Source organism: Crocuta crocuta, unplaced genomic scaffold (genome assembly GCF_008692635.1).
Source record: "Crocuta crocuta isolate KB4526 unplaced genomic scaffold, BGI_CrCroc_1.0 scaffold290, whole genome shotgun sequence".
NCBI lineage: Eukaryota > Metazoa > Chordata > Mammalia > Carnivora > Hyaenidae > Crocuta > Crocuta crocuta.
In genome coordinates, this window is record NW_027527429.1 from 6,009,856 (window position 1) to 6,026,763 (window position 16,908).

The 16,908-nt window shown below is 45.7% G+C and overlaps 1 protein-coding gene across 1 annotated transcript in view; it reads right to left on the minus strand.

Annotated features, from left to right (window-relative positions):
• Nucleotides 1-6,068: 6,068 nt before the first annotated feature.
• LOC144226937 (transient receptor potential cation channel subfamily M member 8) overlaps nucleotides 6,069-16,908 on the minus strand; it is a 58,944-nt gene continuing 48,104 nt past the window's right edge. The window contains exons 16-19 of the mRNA XM_077758427.1: nucleotides 16,580-16,679; nucleotides 15,473-15,506; nucleotides 10,532-10,624; nucleotides 6,069-6,841 (exon numbers count right to left, since the gene is read on the minus strand). Coding sequence (XP_077614553.1) covers nucleotides 10,574-10,624; nucleotides 15,473-15,506; nucleotides 16,580-16,679 — 185 coding nt within the window. The 3' untranslated portion in view covers nucleotides 6,069-6,841; nucleotides 10,532-10,573. The remainder of the gene's footprint in view (nucleotides 6,842-10,531; nucleotides 10,625-15,472; nucleotides 15,507-16,579; nucleotides 16,680-16,908) is intronic.

The following is a 16,908-nucleotide window of genomic DNA, read 5'->3' on the forward strand; positions in this document are numbered from 1 at the left end:
GCAGTTCTGAGCTGGGGGGCGTCACCCGGCCACCTATTCAAGAGTCCACTGAGGCATGAAACCAAAGAAGGGAGGAAAGCCACGGGGAAGAGAGGGCAACGTAAGCCACGAGGTTTTCCTGCGCCCCGGAGCACTGGGCAGGGGCTGGGAGGAGGAGACGGCAGCCCAGTGCCCCAGGGTCTGCTCAAGGCAGCTGTTCCTGAAGTTCAGAAACTCGACAGAGAGGGCAGACCAGCTGTAATCTGGGGGTGCGGGAGGCCACAGGGGCTCACAGGCACGATGTGGCCCTAGATCTAGATTACGCGTGATCTGCGGCCACCCTCGCTTCGTGGTTTACATATTCCTTTCCTGACGATGTGCGCCTTCGCAGGGAAGTGGGTCCCAAACACAGTGCTCAGCTCCCCACTCAACGTGCTCCTGCTAGCTTGCCCTTTCCAATGCGTCCCCTTGGCGAGTGCTTCTCGATTTCGTTGCAAACTTCAGACGCCTCACTCCCGTCTGTGCACAGCAATCAGTTCCCATCTTTAGCCACTTGGGCTTCACCCTCCACCCCAAGGAGCTCCTCCAGGCATTTGTGCTAACACAAGAGTGCTCTCCGTGAGAAGAATTCGGGGGAAGCGGATTTCCTCCATCGATGGCACAAACAGGTGCTTCTCAGGTCCTTCACGCGATCTATCCCTCCTTAGTGGGCATCCCATGGCTCCCGCACCTGTCCCCGCGCTGGGCAGAGTGCTTTGTGGTGTTAGCTCTGTTTCTTAAATCCACCCCATCTCCTCCGGAAGACGGTAAGACAGCAGAGGGCAGGGGCCTCACATTGCTCTCATTTATTCTGATCCATGTTTATTACTCACAAAGGGCTCACAGTGGACAATTAATGAAAACATATTGTACATATAAGCGAATGGGGGTGACTTCTCCTTGTCAAGCAAGAGTTCTGTATCCGGAAGAGACTGATATTTGCCAACTGATGCTACAAATGTGTTGAGCAGAGCAGAGCGCACATTTCTGAACAGCTATTCTGTATTCTGAACAGGATCAAGCTGGTGGGGGGCGGGGGGCCTCTGGGGCACTCTGGTCTGATTGATGAATGGGGCAGGCCACCAAAGGTTGATTTTCTCCTAAAGATTTCCATCTTCAGGAGAATAAAGGCCCAGGTGGGAGGGCAAGGAGGCCGCCAGAATGTTTGGCTCTGAATCAGCTCCAGCTTCGCCGAGGGCCTGGCTTCTAAGACTTTTATGTTTGAGACAGAGGCTGTGGGCAGAGGCTGTCTCCATGGCGACCAACAGCTCAGTCCCTACTTGACCCAGAAGAAGCGAGAGGGGTAGAGGGACACACACTCCCTCAGTTCTCCCTTGAACAAATGTGGTGGCTTTGGAGCCAGAGGACCCTGCCTTCAGCAAGGAAGCCATGCCCCATGCTGGGCCCAAGGCTCCATTATCACGTGGGGTTGTGGACAAGGGACATCTATTTTGCCCCCAAGACAGACCTTGAGGACCTGTTGTGAGCTCACAGGGGATCTCCCTAACCTCAGAAATAGCGAGGCATGTCTGAGGGGTGGTGGGTGGTATGTGGGGGGCTCCTTAAAGAAGTCAGCTTATATGACCCTGGGAACAAAATCCCTGTAGAAACACATCTGACTCAACTAAGAGATTTGAGGAGCGCCTGGGTGACTCAGTCGGTTAAACTGCTGACTTCGGCTCAGGTCATGATCTCACAGTTCGTGAGTTTGAGCCCCACATCAGGCTCTGTGGCTGTCAGCACAGCCTGTTTCTGATTCTGTGTCTCTCTCTCTCTCTGCTCCTCCCCCGCTCACGCTCTGTCTCTCTCTCTCTCTCAAAAATAAACAATAAAAATAAATAAATAAGCTAAGGGATTTGAAGCCTTCTCCAATGCAACTGATCCGTGTCCAGGCTATCCACATGGCTGGAGATCCCTCCACCATCAAGCCGCCCAAGACGGACAGCCCAGGGACAGAAGGGAAGAAACAATCACCACAGACCCATAATCTCAAACCCTGTGACTTGAATGTGCTCATGCTCACTGGCATCTACAGCTCTTTGTATTCCAAAGATTCTGGATGGAGGGTATCTTATGGCCAGCTCCCCTTTTACCTTGGCTCTTGACGCGGGAGCCTAAGGCAAGCAGACAGGCTGTAAGCACCACCCCTCACCCCAACCAGGGGGGACGTGTGTGATAGTCCTGGGCATAGACCTGCAGGACCCGAGTCTTCATCTCGCCTCCATCGTGATGGGGAAACAAAGGCAGAAGGAAATGCAGAACTAAATTTCCTAATAACTTGCAGCCCATTGACAGATACTTGAGGCTGGCAGAGTGAAACATTTCTCCAGGAACTCTCTACTGTTTTAGTGTTAATGTTTTGCTAGAGGGAAAACAACCTTAGCTTGACAATAGCCAGGCTCCAGGATCCTGGGAGTCTCCTTTAGCGTATGAAAAGCTCACTGGAAACTTCCCCTGGACTTTACTGTGCCCAGCTCCATAGTATAAATCCAGTCTCTCCTCATGGTCTGGGCAGCTCTTCCTGCCCACGGGTCCTGTCCCTGTGCTTCAATAAAGTTATCTTTTTGCACCAAAGATGTCTTCAAGAGTTCTTTCTTGGTCATCGGCTCCAGACCCCATGAACCCCACTGTTACCCGCAAAGCCTCATCAGCTCTGAGATGGGAAAGGTCGCTGTTAGCTTTTTTTTTTTTTAAGTTTTTTAACGTTTATTTATTTTGAGAGAGAGAGACAGAGCACGAGTAGGGGAGGGGCAGAGAGAGGAGACAGAATCCGAAGCTCCAGGCTCTGAGATGTCAGCACAGTGCCCGATGCGGGGCCCAAACCAGTGCGCGAGATCATGACCTGAGCTGAAGTTGGACACTCAACCGACTGAGCCACCCAGGTGCCCCATGTTTTTTTTTTTTTTTTTGAACTTCTTAAACAGAGACTAGGGCAGAGACATAATTGGTTTTTGAGAAACGTCAGTGCAAAGCTTGTCCTTGGGTGGAAGAAGCCATTTTGTACTGGTTAGTTTACAGTTAACCTGACTAATCCTAGCAGTGACATATGGGGACCTCGTTACCCATGTTTGTCTTGTTTACAGTAGGCAAGCACTTCCCCCATTGCTTACTAGGTAGGCGATGTTCCTCTCGTTCCAGAGCTGAGGCTTCTGGACTCCCTCACCACTAGCAACGGGAGCAGGGACAAATCATGGAATAGAGGTGTTCACGGACCAGTTTAGACTTTGGCCAACTTGACTAGAATCTTCTGCGTGCTCCCGTTGGCTGGGGGACCTGGGACCTGTCTGAGACCTGGGTACAGTTACCAGCAGACTTGTCAGGGGCCCCTCTTCCTGTACTGAATCTTGAGTGTCCTTGCATTCTGGGAGGGACGGATCACGTCACCCAGCAGCCCTTCCTTCCGGAGCACCTCTTTGGCCACGACTATTGGAGGAATGTTTCCTTTTAGGTGCCACAGAACAGGCGCTAATCTTGAATATCCTTTTTTTTTTTTTTTTGCCCTTTTAAAGTGAGAGTAATTTAACTCCAGTTTGGTTGAAAACTTGGTAAGGGAGAAGATTCAGTCTGCTGGTGTGGTATGGTTACATGGACATGAAACTTTTTTTAAAGTAAAGGTTATTGTCTTGAGTTTCATGTGAACCTGGTGTCCCCCTATTTTGACTTTCTTGTTCAGGCCAGACATAAAACATTTTTCCCGACAGGTGAAAGAACTTTTAATTTTTCTATATGAAATTATTGCCCCTCCCACCACAAAGATCTGCGTATTTTTATAAATACAGTAAAATCTTGGATTGCAAGTAACTTGTTCTGTGAGTGTTTAGCGAGATGAGCAAACATCTCAAATACATTTTAACTTGATAAATGAGTGAATTGTCTTGCAATATGAGTCGTGTGTGATGCCGAATGTCACATGATCACAGCTGAGCCAATGGTTCTTGAAATTTGCTTTGATATACGAGTGCTTTGGATTACAAGTCTGTTTCCAGCACGAATTATGCTTGCAAACCAAGGTTTTACTGTACATAAGTCACTAAGGAAAAGCACTAGAGAAGCCACCTTTTTATTTCTCCTCTCACCATGTCCGTGTTTGGTCCTTGTCTTAAACACTGTCTCAAATTCCCTTTTTTTTGTTTGTTTGTTCGTTTTTGATAGTATCCTGTTGGCATAAGGAGTCGAGCTGACCTTTCCATAGAGAGGCCCTGGAGTCTGAAATGATCGGGATCATTCATTTATTTGTGCCTTCTGTTACACTCAGGTCTCTTCCTTGTATTGACAATAAAAAATCTTACTGCTTTCTCAAAAAAAAAAAAAACAAAACACAACTAAGTAATTTTATTTTATTCTGTCAATAAAATGACAAAAGCGACACATGACAGTTCCTCCTTGTTATTTAACTCAGTAACACACTCATTTAAACCAAGTTGCAGCATTGCCAGTGGTGACACACAGGACACACGGAGTCCCGGACACAAGGTCACTGCAACTTGGATTAGAGGTACGTTCCATACCTGTGCTATTTCCGTGAGCTACACCTAAAACGGTGACTTTGCATATGCAAAACTCTCCGTAGGGTAGCCATGCAAAAACCTCCAACAGACAAGCTGAGTTGAAATCTCTCAGTGGTTCCTGCTCAATCACAAATGAATTCTCCGCATGCGTCCAGGTTCTTGGTCACGAGTGCCAATAGGAGACGTTCTTGCGCTGCTGATGCTGATGTACATGTAGGCGTCTCTCTTAAACTAATAAAAACATGGGCAGCAGAGATAGGAATATGTGCACTAACGCATTTTAGGGGATCCACTACTGGTTATGCTAAATGTTGTCTTATGAGAGGTTTTCACTGTGATTTACTAATTATATTCAAATTCACTACTCGTAGGAGACGGGGACTGCTGTTTGCCCCTGCACAATCTCCTCTACCCAGTGCCACACACTTTATTGTTTCCAGCCAGCACGGAGATGACACAAAACTCTCCTTGGTGGCTTCAGAAAAGGCAGATATTCTAGTGGCCATAGGAAAACAGAAGTAACATCCTCCCATGAATGGAGAAATTTTTGAAAATTCCATTCATTGGCAATTTTTGTCATAGAAATTTTATTACATCTACTTTTAGCATCCAAAGCCATGAACTCATCAGCCCTATTGAAGACAATTCCCCTTTAAGCCATTAATAAGGTTTAAATAAAAAATAAAACATTCATTGCCACGTATTCATTCCCTGCCAGCCTTCTGAATGTTGTGAGTAATCACGTTAACTAAAGCCCAGACAAAAATGATAAAACACTTTTTTTTTTTTGGTTCGTGCTTTTGTAGTTTTTCCAATTAGATGATCTTTTAATAGCTTCCTTCTAAGATTTCCTTCTGCAGCCCCTGAGTTTATAGTCTATTCAAAACTGAAGAAGCCAATTATGGACACTGAAAGTGCCTTCTGTTCCTTGAGCCCACATCTTTTGGGCAAAGACACCACCACTTGCAGAGAAAGTTGGCACTAGAAGTGTTTGATAAGATGATCTCCCCAATTCTATACCGATACCTCCACTATCTGCGGTATTTGTAAGTGTGTCAGTTTCTGCCTAAACTAAGGGTTAAATACAATGTCTTCTGTTAAGAGTTCTAAGTTCATGTGTCTTGTAACTACACTAAAGTTAATAATTTCTATTTGCTATACAATTACGAAAAAGCCTCGTAAATGGTTTGATAATCAATGCCCACTCCTGGGGCTCTAGCTATGGGAAAACTTCCCCAATGCAGAAAAAGATTCATGCACCATGATGCTCATTCCACTGACCAGTTGGAAACAGCCTTCAACGACCAGCGTTACGGAAATCACCAGAGGTGGTATATTATGCATCATTAATATGATGTTTAAGAAGACCAGGAACATAACAAAAACATCCTTGATAAAATACTAAGTGAAAAAGCTTATATAAAATTGTATATGTGGTATGATGACACCATGTAAAATTTTAAAAGAGAAATAAAACATGCATAGAGAAAAATAGATTTGGAAATGCATCCTAAAATGTTAGCAGTGATTATCTTTAACCACTAGCAGGACTATTTATAGTCTTTCTACTCGTCTATGTAGTCTGAATTTTCTGCAATATCCATGAATTATTTTTACTGGGAAAAGAGTAAGAGGAGAAAGGAGCATCCACTGAAAACAAAATCAGGGGTGTCTCTTCAGGTCCCATTTTTGGGTGATTATTCACACCGTTAAGAGTGGGGGGGGCTCCTGGTGAGGGTAAGAGGTTAAGACACCATTTTGCCACCTCCACTGATAGATAAAAAGCATAATGAGAAGTGAGAACAGTCTTTGCTGAGCAGAGCAGGGCTCTCTTGCTCTGGCAGGTTTTAGAATCTGCCCTGATGGGGGAGACTTTTAACGACATGCCCACTAATTAGCCACATACTCCAAAAAGGGAAATAGCCAGGAATCAAAGGAGTTAAACAAAACAGCGGTCCAGGAGGGAAAGCACGACCCGGTTCTTATTCCCAGGGTGGATGTTCTATAGTGCTCAGGAGTCAGAGGTAGGGAAATCAAAGTGGGGCAGGTGGGGGGAGGGGGGGTGTTCAGGATCACATTTTGATCACACAGCAAATCAGAGTGATCCAGACTCAGGACGTAACCGGGCAGCCTTTAGGGGAAGCTCTTCCTTGGTGTCCATCTTCCCGTGTGAAACCAATCACACATCCGTTTCTCAGATTTGAGCACACTGGAGTGATGAAAGCCATCTGCGCCTGAACAGTTCCTACTGGCTACTCAGTAACAAAGCAGTTCATCGGCATTTGACTCTTTCCCATGTAGATTTCTGAGATCACCTGTGAAACAGAGAAAGAACGCTATTTTAGGAACGGATTTCCCACATCTGTTCTCAGGAGACGATTTGCTTCTAAATATACTGGTAACGTACTGGTCATGGGTCCGAATACACTTCCAAAACTTGATTTTCTTTTGGTATTGAGTTGGCTATGAGACCATTGTTTTCTCTTAAAGGTGTGAGTTCTGACCAGTTTGCCATGAGGACACATTGACCACAGGTTGAGTGACAGAGGTTCAGCTCAGCCCAGGTTAAGACCCAGAATGGTTCTGAGTGCTTTACCTGCTGAGTAGGCTTTCCATTAATAAAAGGATGACTTGAAGGGGCGTCTAGGTGGCTCAGTCAGTTGAGCATCTGACTCTTGATTTTGGCTCAGGTCATGATCCCAGAGTCACGGGATTGGGCCCTGAGTCGGGTTCCAAGCTGGGCATGGAGCCTGCTAAAGATTCTCTCACTCTGGGGCACGTGGGTGGCTCAGTCGGTAAAGTTGCTGACGTCGGCTCAGGTCATGATCTCACGGTTGGTGGGTTCGAGTCCTGCATCAGGCTCTGTGCTGATAGCTCAGAGCCTGGAGTCTGCTTCAGATTCTGTCTCCCTCTCTCCCCCTTCCCCTCCCTCACTCATACTCTGTCTCTCTCAAAAATAAACATTTAAAAAAAATTCTCTCCCTCTCCCTCTCACATCCACTTACGCTCTAATAATAAATAATTTTTAAAAATAAAAGGGTAAGTTGAAAATAAAGTTTAAAACTGCAATCATTTATTGAAATGAAGTTTTAATATGACCCCCAAAGGAACTTCACATTCTTTTACTGACCTAGAATTTCAGGAGAGCAAATGCAAGAATCAATGGATTATTGTGTAGGGATCAAGCCGTTTCCAGTGACTGTCTTTCCCTCTTGACCCTTGGTCCACTGGGTCGTCAGGTCCACTCTAAGTGTAAAGGTCTGGGGAAACAAATGGATTTGCTCTGTCCCCAGTTCTTAATTCCTGTCAACGTGTGTGCAAGAAAGGAAAATATCTGTACAAGTGTCTGTTGATTTTATTCCAAATTACTGGATCAACTTAGTGATGGAGAGCCCAGATGGGCAGGTTGGTGAAGGCCTGTCCCTACCAAAGCTCGTTCATCCCGTCTGCAGCTGCATTCTCATTCCTTGTCCTTTCCCCCAGAAAGATGACCTCCACCCCTCCAGAGAGAGAAGTATCAGAGAGATACTACAAGAATAATGCTTTAGCTCCATGTAGATGGTTGCCTATAAAATTACATTTTCAGTGAACTTCAAAAGGCTATGCCAGATAGACAACATAGAAAAAAAGGAAAAGAAAAGAAAAGGGGTCTTATGTTGAAAAGAAAAAAATATACCAAAAAATTGGGCATGCCAAATTCATTGTTTCTAAAGGTATCAGTGGTGACGAATTTACAGGATTTCTGTTTTCTCATATATTCCTCTTCTCATCTTTTTTCTTTCTTTTTTTAATGTTTATTTATTTTGAGAGAGAGAAAGAGAGAGAATAAGCAGGGGAGGCAGAGAGAAAGGCAGAGAGAGAGAATACCAAGCAGGCTCTGTGCTATTGGCGCAGAGCCCTATGTGGGGCTCAAACCCACGAATGATGAGATCATGGCCTGAGCCAAAACCACGAGTCGGACGCTCAACTGACCAAATCACTCAGGCTCCCCATCATCCCCTTTCTTTCATGGGCAGTCGACACAGAAACGGAGGAATGTCCTTCTCTGAATTCACTTTCATTCACCAATTAATTCTCCATGTATTCATAAAAATCTAAGTCTTAGCAAAGGGCAGGTCAATAAGGAGCCGGTGTGTTTGCTCATTTTACTCACAGTCAACACATCCAAAGAAGAGCAAGCGATGAGGAAACTGGAGCTTTAAGAAATGGGTGTGCACCTCATTTTGGGATCTTTGCTGATTATTAGACTTTCCTGGCTTTTAAAAAAATCATGTTTAATTGTTTTATCTCTTCCTGGGTTTTTAAAAAAATCTATTTCAGCTCATAAATTAAACAAAATGACAAATGTTTCAAAGCTCAAATTGTAATTTGTTTTAAGGTATAATATTGTTTTCACTAAACACCATTATGAGAGAGTTGATATATATTCCTCCCTGATACGTGAGGTTTGTTGTCTGGGGCCCATCAGGAGCCTGTGCCCGCCTTTCTGCATAAGATGTGCAGCTGGCTTGCTCTAACAAAGTGACCCATAATCGTCAGAACCCAAGGAAAAGTAGGGAGTGACCAGAAATATTGAAAGGAGCCTAATGCAACACAATTTCCATCTGTAACACAATAAATCTGCAAAGAGAAATTCTACAGTGTAAGTGTTTAATGCACAGCCTGTAATCAGTGTCTGAGCCTCAGCACAGATCCCGACACAGGACTTCTCTGAGAAGTTCATGGGCACTCAGTAAACAGGGAAGGGAGGGAAGTAGAAGGAAGGAAGGAAGGAAGGAAGGAAGGAAGGAAGGAAGGAAGGAAGGAAGGAAGGAAGGAAGGAAGGAAAGGAAGGAAGGAAAGGAAGGGAGGGAAGGAGGGAGGGAGGAAGGAGGAAGGGAGAGGGAGACAGGAAACCTTAATTGCCTTTCCTTGCAATTCACTTTCTCAAAAAATTCTAGTCAAATGGAATTCCCATTGCAGTTTTTTCCTGTATTTACATGCTAACGTTTTAACACTTAGGTTCAGAATTTGGACAGGTCAGGGAAAAACATAATTAAAGCAAACAGTAAGATCACAGAGCAAAGCCTTTGCCAGTTCCCTGAATTACATTTTTACTGTGCAAATGAGCTACTGCTGAAAAGCCTTGAATGGCTCACTAAAACATTTTTTGGTAGGAAAACCTGCTCAACATACATTTGTCTGTCCCACAGCAATAAACATACATAGTGTATAGTGTATCATGAGAATGAGGTACGTGGTTTAGCCAATGATCCATAAAAAGATCCATGAAAGACAGTTAAGTTAAAAAAAAAAAAAAAAGCCAAGTCTTGAGCAGTGTGACCTTGAGTCAACGAATGCCAAAAGAGCTACGTGGTTCCTAAGTGCCTTTCAAAGATTCAAAAGGATACTGGTACCCAGTTGCTGGCAGGGTTAACCTCTGATGTGGAGCAATGCTGATGGAAAAGTAATGTCAATCTAGGCTTCCACTTCTTCCTTCCTATACCCCTACATTGTTGGGATTTTTTGAACGGTGCATTATTTTCAAATCTGCTAATACAGCAATTTCCGTGAAAATAAATATCATGATTTTATTTTATTTATTTGTTTCTTAAGTATAATTTATTGTCAAGTTAGCTAACATAGTGTGTACAGTGTGTTCTTGGCTTTGGGAGTAGATTCCCATGACTCATCGCTCACATACAACACCCAGTGCTCATCCCAACAAGTGCCCTCAATGCCCATCACCCATTCTCCCCTCTCCTCCACCCCCCTCCACCTTCAGTTTGTTCTCTGTATTTAAAAATCTCCTATGGTTTGCCTCCCTCTCTGTTTGAAACTATTTTTCCCCCTTCCCTTTCCCCACAGTCTCCTGTTAAGTTTCTCAAATTCTACCTATGAGTGAAAACATATGATTTCTGTCTTTCTCTGACTTATTTCACTTAGCATAAAATATCATGATTTTAAATGGGTCTTAAAATATGTAAATTTTCAGAGCAAAAATATAACCCATTAAAATGACTTACCTTGCTGTAATTAGATTTTTCTCCATTAGAGTCCATGAAGTTCTATTTGATTTTATTAGCAATCTCTTTCAGAAGACCCTTGAGATCATTAATCTTGGCAGGGGAGGGGAAAAAAAAAGAATAGAACTGGTCTTAAGATGAATTTTCCAACTTTCAGTTTTAAATTATGACTTTCCCATGAAACAGGTGTATATACCAAATAGAAACTGTGGTACGTCATGGAGCAGAATGAGTGGCCTGTGATATGGACCCAGTTCACTGCTCACTTTCTGAAATCATGTCCCTACCAAACACTCATTAGCACCAATTAGTGGCAGCTTTCCTCAAAAGTTAAGTCAATAATGGTTCCCACATAGAAATGATAAGTTTTAGCACCACAGAAAAAGAATGTGTAGAAATAATAATGGCATACGTAATTAACACTAATAAAATTATAAAATACAAAGTTTCACTCCGATAAAAGTATAATACTAATAAAAATAATGTGATATAATACTAGCAAATCAAATAAAGTGTGTACTCCCAGCAAACAGAAGTATAAGTAGTAAAACAGTGTAAGTAAAAGGCATACTAAAATTATTTTCAGTACATGCATCTTTCGCAAGCGTATTGCACAAGATGAATGAAGCTTGTTCTTTTATTTTAATATCTTTTTAAATGTTTATTTATTTTTGAGAGACAGAGCACGAGCAGGGAAGGGGCAGAGAGAGAGGGAGACACAGAATCCAAAGCAGGCTCCAGGCTCTGAGCTGTCAGCACTGAGCCCGACGCAGGGCTCGAACTCCCAAACCACGATATCATGACCTGAGACCCAAGTCGGACGCTTAACTGACTGAGTCCCCCAGGCGCCCCAGATGAAGCTTGTTCTAATTACATGCCGCACCAGCATACTCAGATAAAAGCTCGTGGACATAGTGCTATTTCTGTACAGTTGGCTTTGAACCCGCCATAGCTCTTGTCAAGGAAAAAAAATCTATATTTAACTTGGGCTTATTTCCAGTAATAATCTCTTTACTTAAGTTTTTCTTTTTCTTTTCTTTCTTTTTTTTTTTTTTTTAGAAAGGAAAGTAGTTAAGATCCCTACTTACAGTCCTAAGGTCACTTGTGAATGACTTTTCCGGGTACAATGAGATGGAGAAATTTTTCATTGGCTAGAGGGGCTTGGGCAGAGCCCTGTATTTGGGGATGGTAGAATGGCTTTAATAAGCTGTTTTTTTTCTTTAATGTTTCTTTATTTCTGAGAGACAGAGAGAGCAAGGGAGGGACAGAGAGAGAGAGGGAGACACAGAATCCGAAGCAGGCTCCAGGCTCTGAGCCGTCAGCACAGAGCCCGACAAGGGACTCAAACCCACAAACCGTGAGATCATAACCTGAGCCAAAGTCAGATGCTTAACCGACTGAGCCACCCAGGTGCCCCTTTAATAAGCTGTTTAAACCAGATGTCAGATTCCCAGTGCTTGCTCAAGGAGCAAGTGATGATCCCTAAAGTTGGAAAGGAGAGATGTTTTGCTGCTCGGAAGAGGAGGGGTACAGGATCCAGTAAGGAATAAAAAAGGAGAGAGGCCAGGGGAGCAGAGTGAAAAGGGGGGAGAGAGGTAGTGAAATCCTGTGCCGTTTGAGGGCTCCTGGGGACCCGCCCAAATTCTCCCCAAACCTACAAAATTCACGGTGTCGGTGGGCTTCTGGTAGGAGGTGGCAAAGGGGCTGAACTCTACAGCCAGGGGCACGCAAGGTGGACAGAACCTGCGAGCTCTTCTCTAGGGCCCCAGGCCCCCCTGCCTGCACACGTGCATGGACGGCGTTCAGTTACAAGAGGTTTCCTGAGGCCCCACCTCCCACAACCCCCGCAGCTCAGGCCCACCGTCCCCACTGACAGTGCCCCCCCCGCCCCCCGCCAGGCCCTCGGCGGTCAGGAGGCCTCGGTCCACTCCAGCCTGGCCCGCGGGAGTCAGGTCAGCTGGTCCAGTGCCCGGGCTCTGCCGACGCCCTCTGACCCAGGCCTGGAGGTGTCCAGGAGCCCCCAGGCTCTGCCCCCGGCCCTCTCTGCCTCCAGAGCCACCCCAGGTGAAACCATGAGTAAAACAACGCAACACAGCAACCAAATAAGCCTCCATTCTCCATAAACACAACTCCTGGACCCATCCCGGCTGCCTCTATTCCCTGACCGCACTGTTGAAGCTGCTCTGTGTGGCCGCTCTGATGGCTCAGAGTGGTCTTTGAAAGGGTCTGCTCTTAGGCTGAGACTCTGCAGAGGCTCCCCTTGCACAGGAAGAAAATCTAACTCGAAAGAGGCCGGTTCCCACACGGGGTGGCCNTGCCTGGACCGCTCCCTGCTTCTCTGAACTTGGGCCCTTCACAGCTGCTGACCCTGCCCCCTGCTGACGCAGACGCAGATGGCCCGTGGGGTGCGTGCCGGGTACCGCGTGAAAACCATCCTCGCCATCGAACCCCACACAATTCAGCTCCCATAAGCACGCCACCCCACAAAGGATCCAGTCATGACATTTGGGGGCCACCTCTGCTTTAATGGCACTTAGCCCCATGCCTGGCACATAGCAGGTGCTCCTTAAATATTATGTGCTGTGCGGCCTCGGCACAGAAGCAGCAGACAACATCTTTAAATATAAATACGTGAGGTAGAAAAGTGAATATATCATATAAGGATATGTTTATTAATTACACATTATGTGTCTAATATAATTACTCAATCTTAAGATACTCTTCCCTGCTGCTCCTTTCATATATTCTCTTAATATTCTCTAAATTCTCTATAGTCTTTAAAAATATCGAGCAGGGCACCTGGGGGGCTCAGTTGGTTAAGCGACTCTTGGTTTCAGCTCAGGTCATGATCTCACGGTCCTTGAGTTCGAGCCCCGCATCTGGATCCACACTCACAGTGCAGAGCCTTCTGGGGATTCTCTCTCCTTCTCTCTCTTCCCCTCCCCTGCTTGCAATCTCTCTCTCTCTCTCTCAAAATAAATAAATAAACTTTAAAAAAAATATCCAGCACTTTTCCCTTCCCTCTCCATTGAGTATAATCCTGATACACAGCCTGGCAAGATCAATTATGTACAGCACTCAAGTCCAATAAAAGAGAGGTCTTCCCAGCCCCTCAGTGAAGAATCAACAATGCAACTTCAGAATGAAAGCAGTTGTAACAAGATAAACCCTTGTGTGATAGCGGGTCCCCAAAGATGGTGGCTGCCGCGTCCTTTGGGTCTGAGTGCAAGTGCCACTCCCACCACAAGAGGTGTGTTACTGGATCTGGGCCAGCCTGTGATCACTTTGGTCCACAGACTCTGGTGGAAATGACATCAGGCCAGGCCCAGGCCTAGCCGGCCCGAGCACTGCCAGTTTCCACTTCTCACTCTTGGAAGCCAGTACGTAGGGGGACTGCCCTAAGACCACCAGGCTGTGACAAGCCCAAGCCACAAGAACCAGACGTCACACATGGGGGAGATGCCACATCGAGGAGCACAGAGGTGTCAGACCCTAGCCTGGCCACCAGCCGAATCCAGCCCCATTAATCTGGCTGAATCCACAGGAAGCGAAACTGCCCAGCCGAGCTCTTCCCAGACTCCTGACCCTCAAAAAAGCAAGAGTAAAAATAAAATGGTGGTTGGGAGTCACAGAAGGGTGGGGGGTGTTTGTTATGCAGCGGTAGGTAACTAAAGCAAAGTGTGATGGAAGCATTTGGTTGTCAGCACAAAACAGACCGTCATGCTGAGTAGTTGACTCCGATGTTACTGAGTCAGCAGCTCCAGGGAAAAAGAAGATTCAGAAGGAAGAGAAGAGCTGCTCTGAGGGCACCAGGAAGGCACCAGGCATAGACATTCCGTTCTGTCAGGAGGTGACCTGCCTGGCAGTAGGGGCACCTGGGTGGCCCAGTCAGTTAGCGTCTGACTCTTGATTTCGCTCAGGTCATGATCTCCTGGTTCGTAAGACTGAGCTCCATGTTGGTTTCTGCACTGACAGCACGGAGCCTGCTTGGGATTCTCTCTCCCTCTCTCTCTGCCCCTCCCCTGCTCGTGCATTCTCTCTCTCTTTTTTCTCTCAAAATAAATAAACAAACTTAAAAAAAAAAAGAATCCTGGTGGTAAATAACACAGAAAAAAACCCAAAATATTTGAGTTGGATCAATTCTCATGTAAGAGCTCGATGAAGGGGCACCTTTTGGTCATTTATTCTCTCAACAAACATTGATTGAGACCCTCGTGGTTCGGGCAGGGTGCTGGGTGCTGGAGATTCTGCCTTACCAGATGGGGTACTGTCTAGCCACTTAACAGCACAGCCCTGGGGCGGAATGTGAATCCTGCCATCCAGGAAGCCGTTCTCAAATACCATGGTAAAACACCAGGTATCATTTCCTCCACAAAGCCTAACAAGGATCTGGTACTTATGAATCAATTGTAATTACTGCTCACCCTGAATCACAATTTCCAGTCACCCAGCTCAGGAGGGATGTGGGCACACTCTCCCCGCGCCTAACGCTCACATGTGTATTCATGCATTTGCAATGCCCTTCAAATTAAATAGCTAACAAATTGAAGCAGCATCGAAGACCAGCACAGAGGCTCACAGGCTCCCCAATCACTCCCCCGAGCCTCGCTGGTGTTTTCATAACTGCAGGCATCTTACACCTGCTTTCACAGCTGAGAGAAAGAGAAGAGGGGGCCCTGGGTCAGACAGAGACAGCAGAGAGTTCAGAGATGGGGAAATAGGACGCCAGCACACTGGGGCCGGGAGCATCTGAGAAGTAACTCCGTTCCAGCACCCAGACCTTACGCACTGAGCGAACACAGAACAGGGTCACTTCTTTTTTTTTCTTTAATAATTAACTTCTTTTGTTTTCAGACCACAACCACTGGCCTCTAGTTGAAAGATCAAAGATAACACAGATTTTTTTAAAAAATGTTTCCCAAACTGTCATCAGAACTATACCTTTGTATCCAGCTGTTTAAACCGATGCCTCATTCTTCAAAGAAGTTAAAAAAGAGAGAGAACAAGAGAAGAGGGAGGGGAGAGAAAAGGCTATTAGACTCCATTTTACAGTCTTTTAAAGAACAAAACACAGATCATTTTCGTTTTCAACTAAATCCACGTCAGCTACATCCTCTGGCCAATAGCCAAGCGAAGCAGGATCCCACACTCCACCCCAGCCAGAAGTAGAACATAGACACGCTGCCTCTGCTGACAGAGGTGGTGGACTCTGACCTGTAAGGTCCATCCCTCCGTTCCAAAATCAAGATCTCAGAGTCCGGGAACGGAGAAGAGCTTAGAGCTTAGGGCGTCTGCCTTGTAACTCAAAGAGAAAGAGCATGCCATCCATCCCACGTAATAGCCGTGTTGAACTTGGCAAAGGGAGTGACTGTGCTTACTTTTAGTCTTTCTTCGTTAGAGTGAATTTTGAGGTTATGTTTGGAGCTCTCAGTTGGGGTGACATCAGACTATTAGCCATGTTAACCTGCCTAATACAAAGGGTACCGCTCCTAAAGGCCCTGCATGACCTCGACTTGGGGACCAACTGTGGATTTAGCTGTGACCTATCTAGCTCTATGGCATGTGTGTAACAACTCCATGCAATTCATAAATGCTGTTCAGGGCTTCTCAAGGACAGTCTGTAACAGATCTACCAAAGGGCCTTCCGTTCTGTTTCTTCACCGTAGAGACAGGTGTGCGGCGCCTGCATACGGGCCAATTGCCCGTGTTCGGTGGGTCTTCCCAGAATCCACCTCTGTAGCCACGGCAGAGCGATCCACGCTCTTGTGACCTGGTTCCAAGGTCCTGCCCTGCAGGCTCCAGTACCTCTTTCTTCCCCAGGGTCCTGGAGGACAATCAGGATGGCAAGTGGGTGGTCACGCTCTTTTGGAAAGGCTGATGCACACTTATGTGTATGTCACTTCCAATTGCCTAGGTAATACCTTGTTGGTGTGTTTCTCTCTGCTTTAAGTTCTCTTCGCGGAGCTTACTCAACTGAGCTACGTTATGTTCTGCAAGCTTATGCATACGAGCGGAGCCGTGCAAAGCAGAGGTGAACTACGGACATACTCCTCTGAGGTGTCATTGGCTTTCGTGTTGATCTTGACAAGGTAATTTTCTTTCATGACACCCTCCCACGCCAGAGTCTCGTTGTCTTCGTTTTTGAAACCTTGAATAATGAGACAAAAAAAAAAAAAAAAAAAAAACATTCAAACTGTTTCTTTTGCCCCTTACCTCCTAAATCAACACCTGCTCGTCATTTGGTGAGACCCTGGAGCCAGAAGAATTAGATTCATCCTGCACAGGCTGATGTGAGTAATGTTACTTACTAGGAAGAGCAGCAAAGCGGTGGAATGCTAATGAATTTCTTGGTAACAGTGAGGAATTGGGGCCGTCTG